The sequence below is a fragment of the Neltuma alba genome, unplaced genomic scaffold (assembly GCF_004799145.2).
Source record: "Neltuma alba isolate B1F8T4 unplaced genomic scaffold, ASM479914v2 tig00012451_pilon, whole genome shotgun sequence".
Classification (NCBI taxonomy): Eukaryota; Viridiplantae; Streptophyta; class Magnoliopsida; order Fabales; family Fabaceae; genus Neltuma; species Neltuma alba.
This window is the reverse complement of record NW_021636930.1, coordinates 61,048-73,386: the sequence shown is the minus strand read 5'-3', so window position 1 is coordinate 73,386 and position 12,339 is coordinate 61,048. Positions and strand designations below refer to the sequence as shown.

General features: G+C 33.7%; 2 protein-coding genes across 2 annotated transcripts; one reads left to right on the top strand and one right to left on the bottom strand.

Annotated features, from left to right (window-relative positions):
- The first annotated feature begins 6,228 nt into the window (after positions 1–6,228).
- LOC114727146 (putative lipid-transfer protein DIR1) lies at positions 6,229–6,767 on the top strand. Its single transcript, XM_028913869.1, has one exon. The coding sequence runs from the start codon at positions 6,301–6,303 to the stop codon at positions 6,622–6,624; it is 324 nt and encodes a 107-aa protein (XP_028769702.1). The 5' UTR covers positions 6,229–6,300; the 3' UTR covers positions 6,625–6,767.
- A 1,616-nt stretch (positions 6,768–8,383) lies between these two features.
- Positions 8,384–11,023, bottom strand: LOC114727157 (laccase-4-like). Its single transcript, XM_028913877.1, has 6 exons — positions 10,886–11,023; positions 10,626–10,777; positions 10,295–10,539; positions 10,071–10,199; positions 8,966–9,940; positions 8,384–8,514 (listed from the first exon to the last, which is right to left on the bottom strand). The coding sequence occupies exons 1-6, from the start codon at positions 11,021–11,023 to the stop codon at positions 8,384–8,386; spliced, it is 1,770 nt and encodes a 589-aa protein (XP_028769710.1).
- Between the last annotated feature and the right edge of the window lie 1,316 nt (positions 11,024–12,339).

Genomic DNA, 12,339 nt, shown 5'->3' with positions numbered 1-12,339 from the left:
ATTTTTTCACTCATTTTAACTAACTTACACCTAGCAATACAATTAGTTAAATGTCCCTAACACATTTAAATCTTTTTAAACACAGGAGTAATTTTTATCAAATGCATCTGACCTCCTTAATGGATATTGAATGAAATTAACAGGGTTAAGTAATTTTTTGATATTAATATATGTCAAGTTGGGACTTTTAACAAGTCCATTTTTTTTTTATATTTAAATATGTATTCTCCTTTTTATAGGATAAAACTGCTCACTGTCTTAGCGAAGGGTTAAGCAATTTTTATTATTGAAGTCATTTTAAAACAAACACATTCATTGCTTTCAACATTACAGGTACAAAATTTTATATAAATTCAAACTTCAAAACTTGCTTCACATGGGTGGAGTATAATTATTGACGATGATACGAATAATGAATGAATGTAAGGGAAAACGAAGGCATTGACTGTCGTGTGAAGGGAAGACTCCACAAATCGAGGTGCGATGAATTGAACAGTGTGCAGAGTTGAGTGATTGAAGGGTTCAGCTACTAGTGGCACCACCCATACGCTTCTCTCTCCCCCCCTCTCTGACCTTAGTGCTTTGTGCATTGTGCTGTCTCTGTACCTGTGACGTATAATTAAATATTATTTCATATATAATTAATTATAAATTCAACAGGTCAGTCCTCACTAAGTCAACACATAACATCGCATTTAATGCTCTTCAGAATTCAAGCTTTTATGTTTATTCAAAACTTGCAGACCAAGCTTGACTCCTTCTGCTGAATTCAAACATCAAATTCCATCTAACGGCTTTCTTTCATCTTCATATTGCTTAGGTTGCAAGTAGAATTTAGAAAGGCCTTGCTTTTTCTTGTCATCGATATCTGTATCAATAGCCAAAAATTGAATTACGTGCCCCCCATGCTTTAACCTATTTTTCAAATTAGTTCTCATACTCTAAAAGCTTTTCATCTCAATACCTAGTATGACGTGATCCAATTGGTTTTACTGCATGATCAGTGAACTAATGAATCACACTCTTAATCAGTTTGATGAAGGGTTTAAAAAGGATCAATTGAATTAGAATCTATATTAGCCGTTACAATTCTTATTAGATATGAAATGTTTTGAGATGAAAAGATACTAACATACCATATTTGTATGTTGAATTCTATTTTTTGAGTTATGTGAGGTTTATAAATAAATATCACATATAAATGTGAATGAATACATTTTTTTTTCTAAATATTATGCTCTAGCGTTATATATATGAGTATTTTGAATATTTTAATTATATAGAGTATATTATATTAATATAGTTGTGTTGACTCTTTAACATAATTAAATCACTTATCTTTGAATCATTTTCTATTTAATTTTGTAGTACTTTAGATTTAGATTGGTTTTCATTACTTGGCTATGGATGTGGCATCCATCGTGTGATACTGTAATGTCTTCCTTGTCATTGAAACATAAGGCACATCCGTCCTCCACGTCAGCTGTTTAAAATTATATTTCTTTTTTTTACTAGGAAAAAAACCAAAGCTAAGGAAAAGATGGACAAGAAAAGAAGAAATGTGATGTATCGTAGGGTGGCCTATGAAAGTATGGTGGTTATTAGCTGTTTAGTTGGCCAGCAGCAAAGGTTACCCCTCTGCCTGGGTTTTGTTTTTGACTGCGGAATTCCACAGTGATCAGAGAATCAGAATGTTGGAAATCAATAGCCCTTTTTCCCCTTCCTTGGGGCTATAGTATATATACACATATCTTATCAATGGTTTATAGAAAAACAATAAAATGGAGTATCAGCTGACTTGACTGAAGAAAATTTTTAGTAGGTTGGCTGCGAGTCTAAGAGTCTTCAACGTTGAATCTACTCTATAATCTCTTTGTCATCATCTACGGACTCACTACAAAGTAGGAAGCTAAATTCAATAGCCTGAAAGGAAACATACGCAAACTAATAATACGAATATCAGCTAATATTAGGCTTATGTTTGGTGCAATAAAAATTTGAGATGTTAACGAAAGAAAGGTTGATTAGTCCTCTTTTCCCCTCTTTCAATAAGGTTTTTCTTTAAATATAAACTGAAATGAAATCCATTAAAACAAGAGAGATTTACACAAGTCCTGAAAAAAAAAAAAAAACGGAAACCCTGCTTCTTTCATCATCTTACGCCTACTAAACCTAATAAAAAGTTAGAGATTGATCAAAAGTACAGTAGTTACTGTCCAAATTGTGAAACATCTTGGCTAAATAATATATATGAAGAACAAATCTAGCATCATCTGCAACATCTTTAAATGGCTGCTTATCGATGAACCCCTTGTATTAGAAAAAAGAAGGGTGGAGCCTCCTTTCTTCCGAAATATTACAGTATTAAAATATTATTCCGGTTTTAAATATAAAACCTATTTTATAGTGTAAATTGTAATATAAAATAGATATTATATTAATAACTGAAAGAGTATTAAACATGATTATGATATCCTCCACTTTTCATTTTACCTGCTTGCTTCAAGCAGAGGAGATAAGGAAAAATAATTGTGCATAGACATATTTTACCTTACCTTGCATTTTTACCGTTCAATAAAGAAGGTAGTTTTAAAACACTCAAATAAATTGTGGATATAGTTAGGTTGTAATTGGTGGGGGGAAGGGAAAACAAAAAAGCTGTCCCCTCCATATCCCTCCCGTCCTTTTCTCTCCTATTCATTTCTTATGTACCTAACGATATGCATCAAACACACACACACACATGTATAAATTTATATAGCGTTTAAAACCTTCAAGGTTGGTTTTGATAATCTAACGTCTGCTTTCATTACCACATGTTGCGTAGATAACGTTCTTTAATATTTTAATTTAGGTGTGCAAATTGTATACAATTGTTTGTTTTCCTACATAAAATAGACATGATCAAAAGTGGCCATCCAATTTTGCTTAAGAAGTTCCCTAATCTTTCTAATTCCAAGGACGAAATTCATTTTGTATGAATGTAGGAACCTTATGAAAACTAGAGTTAACAAATTAGAGTTCACGATGACTTGAGGGTATGTATTTATAATTCTAGCAAAGGTTAAGGTCTTTAAGGATTCCTAAAAGCTTAGTAGTTGCACTTGATCATCATGTATGGGATAGCCCCTCCACATGACGCAGCTCCATTATGGTTAATTGAGCCATCAACATCTGATATAACCCAACCACGATGATCTTCTTGAACTGATCATTCATACTAATAATAATTTGAAGAGTCTCCTCAATGGAATCTCACGAAAGTCCATTGAAAGCCTTCTTAAGATCCACTTTAAAAGCTGTGAAGCCTTTTCTTCCAGTTTTGGTTCTCATAGAGTGGGTAACCTCTTAATGTATAAGCAATAATAAAATTGTCGCTAATTACTTTGCCTTCTCTATATGAAGCTGCATGGATTATTTTCACCACTCAGATGATTCATACAAGCTTTGATGATGTTGGTCTGTTGGAGAGAAGTTTAGCGAGAACCTTGTAGCTCATTTTACAGAGAGATAGGACTTAGATCCTTCATGGATATATGGTTTTCTTTGTTGCTATTAAGTGTGATCATTTATCTCACAAATATGTGTGTGTGTGTGTGTGTGTGTGTGTAAAGAAATTCTTGTGATGAATTGGTGTTAGGAGAAAGTGTGTTTTAACCCTCGTAAAATATTATGTGTCCCAGCAGGTCGAGCAATAAAGTTTGAAAGAAATTAATAAACAGAAGGAATTACGATCCATGTAATTGACAGGCGAACAAAAAACTTTGAAATTGCTTATCACATAAAATAAAAGTCAACACAAAAAAATTATTTCTACATATATAATTGTAAGCATAAAAAGCAAAGCTTTAAGCACACAAATGAAATGGCATCTGGTTCAACTGAAAAGAACTACTCCATTTCCTTCGAGCAAATACTGAGGATTTGAAACAATATGAATAGAAAAAAAGTTATGTTTAAAAAAATATTTATAATTAGACCTAACAATACTCAAATATAACTAAATATAACGATACATGATCCAGAAAATGAAGCATAAAAAAAAAAGACTGAAAGAATATTAAACATGATTATGATATCCTTCACCTTTCATTTTTACCTGCTTGATTCAAGCAGAGGAGATAAGGCAAAATAATTGTACATAGACATATATGCCTTTACTTTGTATTTTTACCGTTCAATAAAGGAGGTAGTTTAAAAGCATTCAAATGAATTGTGGATATATTAGTTAGGAGAAAGAAAAGCTGTCCCCTCCATATCCCTCCCGTCCTTTTCTCTCCTATTCATTTCTCTTGTACCTAACGACATGCATCAAACATATATATATACATATATATATATATATGGCTTTTAAAACCTTCAAGGTTGGTTTTGATAATCTAACGTCTGCTTTCATTACCACAAGTTGTGTAGATTACGTTCTTTAATATTTCGGCGTGCAAATTGTATACAATTATTTGTTTTCCTACATCGAATAGACATGATCAAAAGTGACCATCCAATTTCGTGTAAGAAGTTCCCTAATCTTCCTAATTCTAAGGACGAAACTCATTTTGTATGAATGTAGGAACCTTATGAAAACTAGAGTTAACAAATTAGAGTTCACGATGACTTGAGGGTATGTATTTATAATTCTAGCAAAGGTTAAGGTCTTTAAGGATTCCTAAAAGCTTAGTAGTTGCACTTGATCATCATGTATGGGATAGCCCCTCCACATGACGCAGCTCCATTATGGTTAATTGAACCATCAACATCTGATATAACCCAACCACGATGATCTTCTTAAACTGATCATTGATACTAATAATAATTTGAAGAGTCTCCTCAATGGAATCTCACGAAAGTCTATTGAAAGCCTTCTCGAGATCCCCTTTAAAAGCTACGAAGCCTTTTCTTCCAGTTTTGGTTATCATAGAGTGGATAACCTCTTAGTGTATAAGCAATAATAAAATTGTCATTAATTACTTTGCCTTCTCTATATGAAGCTGCATGGATTATTATCACCAATCAGATGATTCATACAACCTTGGATGATGTTGGTCTGTTGGAGAGTAAGTTCAGTGGGAATCTTGTAGCTCAATATTTTACTGAGAGATAGGACTTAGAGCCTTTAAGGGTCTATTTTTATCTTTTCTTGCTAATAAGTGTGATCATTTATCTCACAAATATATAGAATCAGAATTTATTAAAAAAGAAAAAAGAAATTCTTGTGACGAAGGAAAATGACCACTCCCTTTCCTTCGAGCCAATATTGAGGATTTGAAACAGTATGAATAGAAAAAAGTTATGTTTAAAAAAATATTTATAACTAGACCTAACAATACTCAAATATAACTAAATATAATGATGCATGATCCAGAAACTGAAACATAAAAAAGGTTACATTTGAAATAAGTCACATTGTATTGATGATGTCGATTACACAGTGACATTTCATATGGGGATATGGATAAGAATCTCTGAAAGCCTGAAAGGTGACGGATAAATCCGATTTTTGCAGTTTTAAAGAATGAAAAATATATGGAGACATGCATGATTAAACCTGAAAAAAGAAGCATTCAAAAGGCCGCTAGATGCCAAATTCCAACAAGAAATATTCCTCCAAATCCTTTCACGAGCAAACTTTCAACCATTTCTTCTGCCTTTTGGCCCCATAGTTGTCCTCATCTGTCACTTGACATCCACGTTTACACTTAACTCTGCTCTGGATTTCTTTTTCCCCACATTTCTTAAAATTAAAACACACGACTGCATGTTTAATTTATTAAAATATCTGAATCTAAATCAAATTTCAAAAATTCAATTTATACAACGAACAATATTAAAATAAAAATTTATTTCCAACCTTTTATTTAAGTAATTTTAGTTACAACATCCTAATGAAGTATAAAAATTATTTTTAAAAAAAGAATTATTATGAAGTCCTAAAGAAGAAATCCAAAACCTGTTGTTATATGCTATGACCTTGTTGTGTTTATAGTTCTTCTTTTAGAGTTTTAGTTCTCATGGTGATTAATTTTTCCTTAAAAAAATCCCATTATTTCCGATAGATATTTTAATTATAAGATAAGGAGGGAATCCAATGACCACTTTACCACTTTACACTGTCGCGAAAGTCCCTCGTGATCTCATGTCTCGCCATTCACGGGTTCATAACTTGTGGTTCTGCTTTCTTCTTCACTTGATACCTTCCTCTTTTAAATATCCGCACAACAACATTGTTGGAGCCACTAAAGAAGTATCGTCGTCGTCGTCATCATCATCATCATATATTCCTCTTGTAATAAATATCTCAGCAAGATGGAGGCGACGGTGAAGAGGATGAAGATTAATACGGCGGCGTTGGTGGTGGCGGTGGCGGTGGCTGTTTTATTTGTGGGAGGATCAAGAGGGTTGAGTCTGTGTAACATGAATGATGAAGGAATAGAAGCTTGCAAGCCATCAGTGATTGAACCAAACCCAGTGGATCCATCCGCTGAGTGTTGTAAGGCAATTTCTGGGGCTGATTTGCAATGCCTTTGCTCTTACAAGAACTCACCTGAGTTACCTCTTTTTGGGATTGATCCTAATCTCGCCCTCTCTCTTCCTGCTAAGTGCAATCTCACTCTTCCTTCCAATTGCTGAGTCTGATCAGTGTTTGTGATTGTACTTGTGATACTGTGTGTGATGATACTATTCTGTTTCTAAAGATTTATGTAAACATCATTATTAGTTGCCAGTGTGTCCGCTTATGGATTGCTCAATAATGCATAGAGTTTTGTGAGGTATGAGATTTTCTAGTGCTGCAATTACAATACGGACAAGCTTTTACTACATGCCTCAGTGCAGAATAGGGATTATATAGTAGAATTACATATATTTATTTGTGCGCGTGTGTATAAAATTAAAATTTACTACAAAACAGAAAAGTATATACTACATATCCTATTGGCAATACCCTTTGTAACATAAGGCCAAGGTTGGGGGAAGCCTGTGGGAGATCCCAAGACTTGAGGGTTTGCATTGTAAGAGAAAATAGGAAATTTGAGTAACATATTAAGAATTTTAACATGCCCAATCTCATTACTTTGGCATGATTAAGATTATATGCATTGGTTTGATGTACAAAAAAAGTTACTACCTCCGTTCTTTAATGTAAGACTCTGTTTGATTTTTATTTTAGTCTTAAATATAAAATCCTCAATCTACTTTTTTCTCATATTTATCTATTTTTTTTAAAAAAGTAGTCTTTCTAATAATAATGGTTTTAATCAATACACTTGGTTAGTAAGAATATTTTAAAAAAACTAACACATATTTATTACAAATAACTAACTTAATTTATTTTCTTAATCTATTCAAATTAGTCAACTAGTTCTTATATTTAGCACGGGGGTACTATGTTGTATTAGAAGTCAACAAGATATATCATATGCTCCACAATCCGAATAACTGATAAACCAATAATGTGTGTATAATTACCTTATGGCTTTTAATATGCGCCAAACGAACCCTTAATTTAAGGATAAACTGGGCAACTGAGCTGATGATTAATTGCATACCTTTAATAAAGATCATTTCCCTTTTGACTATGGACATTACCATCGCAGGGTAAATAACAAGATACGAGTTAGTGCGCTTTGCAAATCATGAGAACATTCATCATTTATGCTGTCAAATTCCATGGGACATCATATAAAAATAAAAGCGTTTCTAGACGTACGTTTTTGTTTTATCGGCCCTCGAATAATTGATTTTTTTTGTAAATTTAAATTTCTCTTGAACCTTGGTTATTTAGTCATTTCTTCAAAAAAATTTCCCTGTGTTGTACGGATGATATGAGCTATTTGGGAAAACCATATTGAAGGTACCTATACTTTCTCTTCATTTTTAATTTGGTACCTATGTGTTTTTTTCCCTTTAATTAAACATTTAATTTTATCTTTTTAGCAACATTAGCTCTTATAACTTTGTTCTATTGATATTTTTAGTCTCTACATAAGGATTAATGATGTTAATAGAGGAAAAATAAAGATTTAGTTAAGAACAAAAAACACATAGGTACCAAATTGAAAATTGAAGAAAAGTATAGGTACCTCCAATATAGTTTTCCCTGAGCTATTTTGACCGAAAGTAGTCTATATGTTAACTCAAGCAATATATGATTTTCAGGGTCCACACTAGTTGTTTCATTATGTCTATGAGTTGGTGAAATATAATTTTCAACGGAAACAACCCACAATGTTCAACTTCAACAAATTCTTGGATCATCTTTCATTCCTTGGTGAAAAAAAAGGCAGAAGTCTTTCACAATTCATCAATTGCCTAAAACTAACTTCAAATAACAGTGAACAAAAGAATAAGTGATTAACCCTAGCTCCAAAAAGACACATCAATAGTTTGATTAACATTTGGGAAGATCAGATGGTGGAGGTGGCAGCTTCTGATGATGTCCCTTTCCATCTTGAACAATCCAAGCCATCTTCAAGCCCCAACTTGTATGCACCTCAAGGTGGCAGTGCATGAACCACACCCCTACATTACAAGCCCAAACAACACCCCTCAATCAAACAATATTTATATATATATATTAATTTTATGATAACTTATAATTAACCATACGTACCAATTACATTATATATATATATATATTTATATATAAGAGGAAGAGTCTCAGTGTAATAGTAAAGTTGTGAGAGTTCAAATCTTAAAAACAGCCTCTCTCTCCTTACGGATAAAGGTCGTGTCCATCTATTCTTTGTATTTAGTAGGAGCTGTGCACTGGGCCTCCTCTACATATATAAATGTATATTATATCTTTAGAAAAATTTAAGAAAATGATTGTTGAATTTCAAAATACCAAATCAGTATTTGTTATTATATTCGTAAAAAAATTGACTATACTCAAAATGTAGTAATTTCTAATTTAGAATTTTGAAATTCAAAGTTTTTTTTTTCCTGTATCTTTTTGAGTTATTGCACTAACCTGGGTTGTCTGCAAGGAAACGAAGAGCGACCCAGCCACCAGATGGTACACCAACAGTGTTCCTCTCAGCGGGATCAACCAGATTGAATTTCAAAGGGTCTTTTTTAGGGTCAAAGTTTCCAATACCTTGACCCACAACGAAGAAGTTAAATCCATGAATGTGAAGTGGGTGGCTCTCTGCACCGATAATACTTGTGTCCTGAAGAACAAGCTCCACACTAGTGTTATAAGGCAACAACACCACCTTAGTCCCAGTGTTCATCACAATATTGCTTGGTGGGGTCCCAGTGTAGTTGAATTTGAAAGGTGGGTTTATAGGAAAATCAGTGGTATATACTCCTTTGGATTTGTTGAAGAAGTGGGCTTGAAGTAAAGCTACGTTTGGCTGCACGAAAGAGACATTGTTAATGGAAGCTGCGACTCTTGTGTTGTTAGGTCCTTGGCACTTTTGGTTTGGTGGGCACCGGAGAGTTCCTAACCCTACGGTGAAGAAGAAGCGTTTATCAACAGTTTTTGGAACTTCTGCTGGGAATTTTGCGTTGGCTAAGCTTCGAATCTTCTTGTTGAAGTTCATTGAAAATGTTGTGTCATTGAACTTTGGAAGAGATGGTTTAAAGAGAGGAAGTTTGTGGTTCTTTTGGTTAGGGTTTAGTGTTGGCGGTGACTTATTCTCGTAATGTAGAACCCCGGCGGTGGTGGTGTTGTCGAAGGTGGCCGGACCGGTTGCATAGGGTCTGGCAGCGATGAGGAAGGTGGCGTTTGGTGGGTTAGGGTTTGTTTTGAGAAGGACGTTCATAGTTTGACCTGGTGTGATGAGGACAACGTTTGTTTTGAAAGGTTTTACGTAGACAGCGTCGGTTTCTACGACAGTGAGTGTGTGATTGGCAATGCTAAAGAAAAGCTCGTCATTCAGTGCAGCATTAATCAAACGAAGCAGATAGGTTTTTCCTGGTTCCACGTTAAGCTTGAAGGTATCTGCATGAAGGAGAACAATAATTTATATCAAAAGGCAAGTTTGATATATAGATATATATGTACATTCCGAGAAAATCAAAGCAATTTAGTATTAAGAGTTTTATCATCTAAGTAAGAACATGATATATACTTTTAGAGGAACAATTGTAGAGAGGACCAGGAAGGCCATTAATGGTGTAAGCATCAGAGAGATTGGGTGCTGATCCAGTTTGCATTGCCTGATTAATAACAGTTTCTGTATCTGCTTTCCACCATTCTCCTGCAATTTTCAGATAATATCCATATCCATGTCAAAATAACTGATATGATTACTGAGGTAACTTAAACTGACCAATGTATATGTATAATAGTTACCAAATGTGAGGGTTTCTTCTTTGAAGGGTTGGGGGAATGGATAAGGGACATGTTTCTTAGGGAAAATGATGATGGGACCATAAAGAGTAGCTCTGAGCCATGAGATGTGAGCATGCCACCACAATGTGCCTCTTTGACCAGTAACAGTGAAGTTATAAGTGTAAGATTGGCCACTTTGAATTGGGCATTGTGTGATATAAGCAGGTCCATCTGCCCAACCACTTCTCAATTGCCTCACACCATGCCTGCAACCAAATTATTATGATCAAAACAATTATCACTTGTCTCAGATAGAATGAAGTTTCATTTTCTTGTTGTCCATAGTACATACCAGTGGATGGTGATGTTGTTCTGAACATGGTTAGTCACTTTGATCACAAGCCTATCTCCTTCTCTTGCTATGATTCTTGGCCCTGGAAACTGCCCATTTACAGTCACAATGCTCTTTGTCTGACACAACCTTGTCAACTTCTGTAATTTGATCTGCACAAAACAAAAACAAAAATAATCACAAATTAATCCTTAATTACCTTTTTGCATTGCATCAGAATGGTTCATATGAATTAATGAATTGAAATGAACAGGACGTACTTCAAAATTGTGTTGCCTTGTGACTTGTGCATGCTTCGCAAGTGTCAGGTCTGGCAAGAACAGAAGAGCACAAAGTAGAAGACAATTATATGCAGCTCTCGACAAGGTAGGTGACAAAATAAAGCCAGAAGCTGCCATTGATGCTGATAATGTCTCTATATGAAGTACTAGAACCTGTTTGGATGAAGAGAAAAAGGGGAAGTGAGGGAGCTTATATAGTGGGAATTGATGAAAGGGTTTGGATATATAATTTGGTGATTGAAAATGATATGTTGCAGACAGACATGAATTGGTTTCAAGAATTGATCTATGTTGGATCCATCTACTTGCTGGCTTAATTAATCTGACATGTTTTGAATCGTAGAGTGAGGTTCAAGCTAAGTTACGTTAATCATATAATGTATGTAGGTTGTTTTAGAAAATGACTCTTGCTTGTTCAATTTGGTCCAACAATACATTCTAACGGTTAACTAGATTGTGTCATTGTTCAACATCTTTACGATTGCTATATTCACAGACAATGATGCTAAAAGACGAAGATTTTTAGGACCATAACTATTAAGGAGGTAGCTATTTTATTTTCAAAATTAAAAGAGGGGTTAGGTTAGGTATGTTACCAATTATTTAAAAGGATCAAAACTGATTTTACATCTTTTTCAATGAACCTTGGCAGCTAGTTTTGTTGGGAAGTTGAATTCTTTACAATCATAAATAAATATATTTAGCTATAAAAGGTGCTTATTCCCGGATGTGATATCTTGTCCCATGTAATTGATTCAGTTTATTTTGGAGAGATCATATTTAACCTTTTACCAAATGTATAAAACAATAACCTTCCAATAAAGTTTCATTTTTTTAAAAAAAAAAATCAATTTGATCCGTTTTATAATGAGGAGTTTGAAAAACATGAAACAAATACTTGGTTTAGAAATTCATCCCTTGCAATCTTATAATTAGAAATATAACATACTAAATGAAGCAACCTTGTAGCTGGTAGTCAAGAAGGCTTCAACCTCCCACGGTTAAGACTTGCTAATTAAGGCAAATAAGATTAGATGCAAATAGTGTGGGTGGTTGATATTTTATCCATACATATATATAATCTCCACAACTCAAACTGCTTTTGATGTTACAGCCATTAGTCTCCATCTTAATGAAGCATTGCCTTTTGGACAAAAAGATATTCATATTGGTTTTTGATTTTTAAGAGTATATATTGGTAGAGTGTTGTAATAAATAGGATAATTAATTTAGCACTTCAATAATTGTCTGGAAATTAATTTTGGAGGACTACCTTCTAGAAAAGTTGGGACACAACTTCTAGTTTATGATGAGTAAATAAAATTAAAATATGAGATCAATTTACATTCAGTTTAAAATAGAAAAAATTGCAAATAAAAACCCCCAATATGTTAAATTGCGATTTGAAACTCTCAATTTAGAAAATGATAGGT

What these genes read in the sequence shown, in the direction of transcription:
- LOC114727146 (XM_028913869.1), top strand. Translation starts at nt 6,301, where the DNA reads ATGGAGGCGACGGTGAAGAGGATGAAGATTAATACGGCGGCGTTGGTG.
- LOC114727157 (XM_028913877.1), bottom strand. Translation starts at nt 11,023, where the DNA reads ATGGCAGCTTCTGGCTTTATTTTGTCACCTACCTTGTCGAGAGCTGCA. An exon ending in AGAAGAAACCCTCACATTTG is followed by an intron (nt 10,200 to 10,294) that starts GTAACTATTATA and finishes TGAAAATTGCAG; the next exon opens with GAGAATGGTGGAAAGCAGAT. An exon ending in CTACAATTGTTCCTCTAAAA is followed by an intron (nt 9,941 to 10,070) that starts GTATATATCATG and finishes TCCTTCATGCAG; the next exon opens with ATACCTTCAAGCTTAACGTG.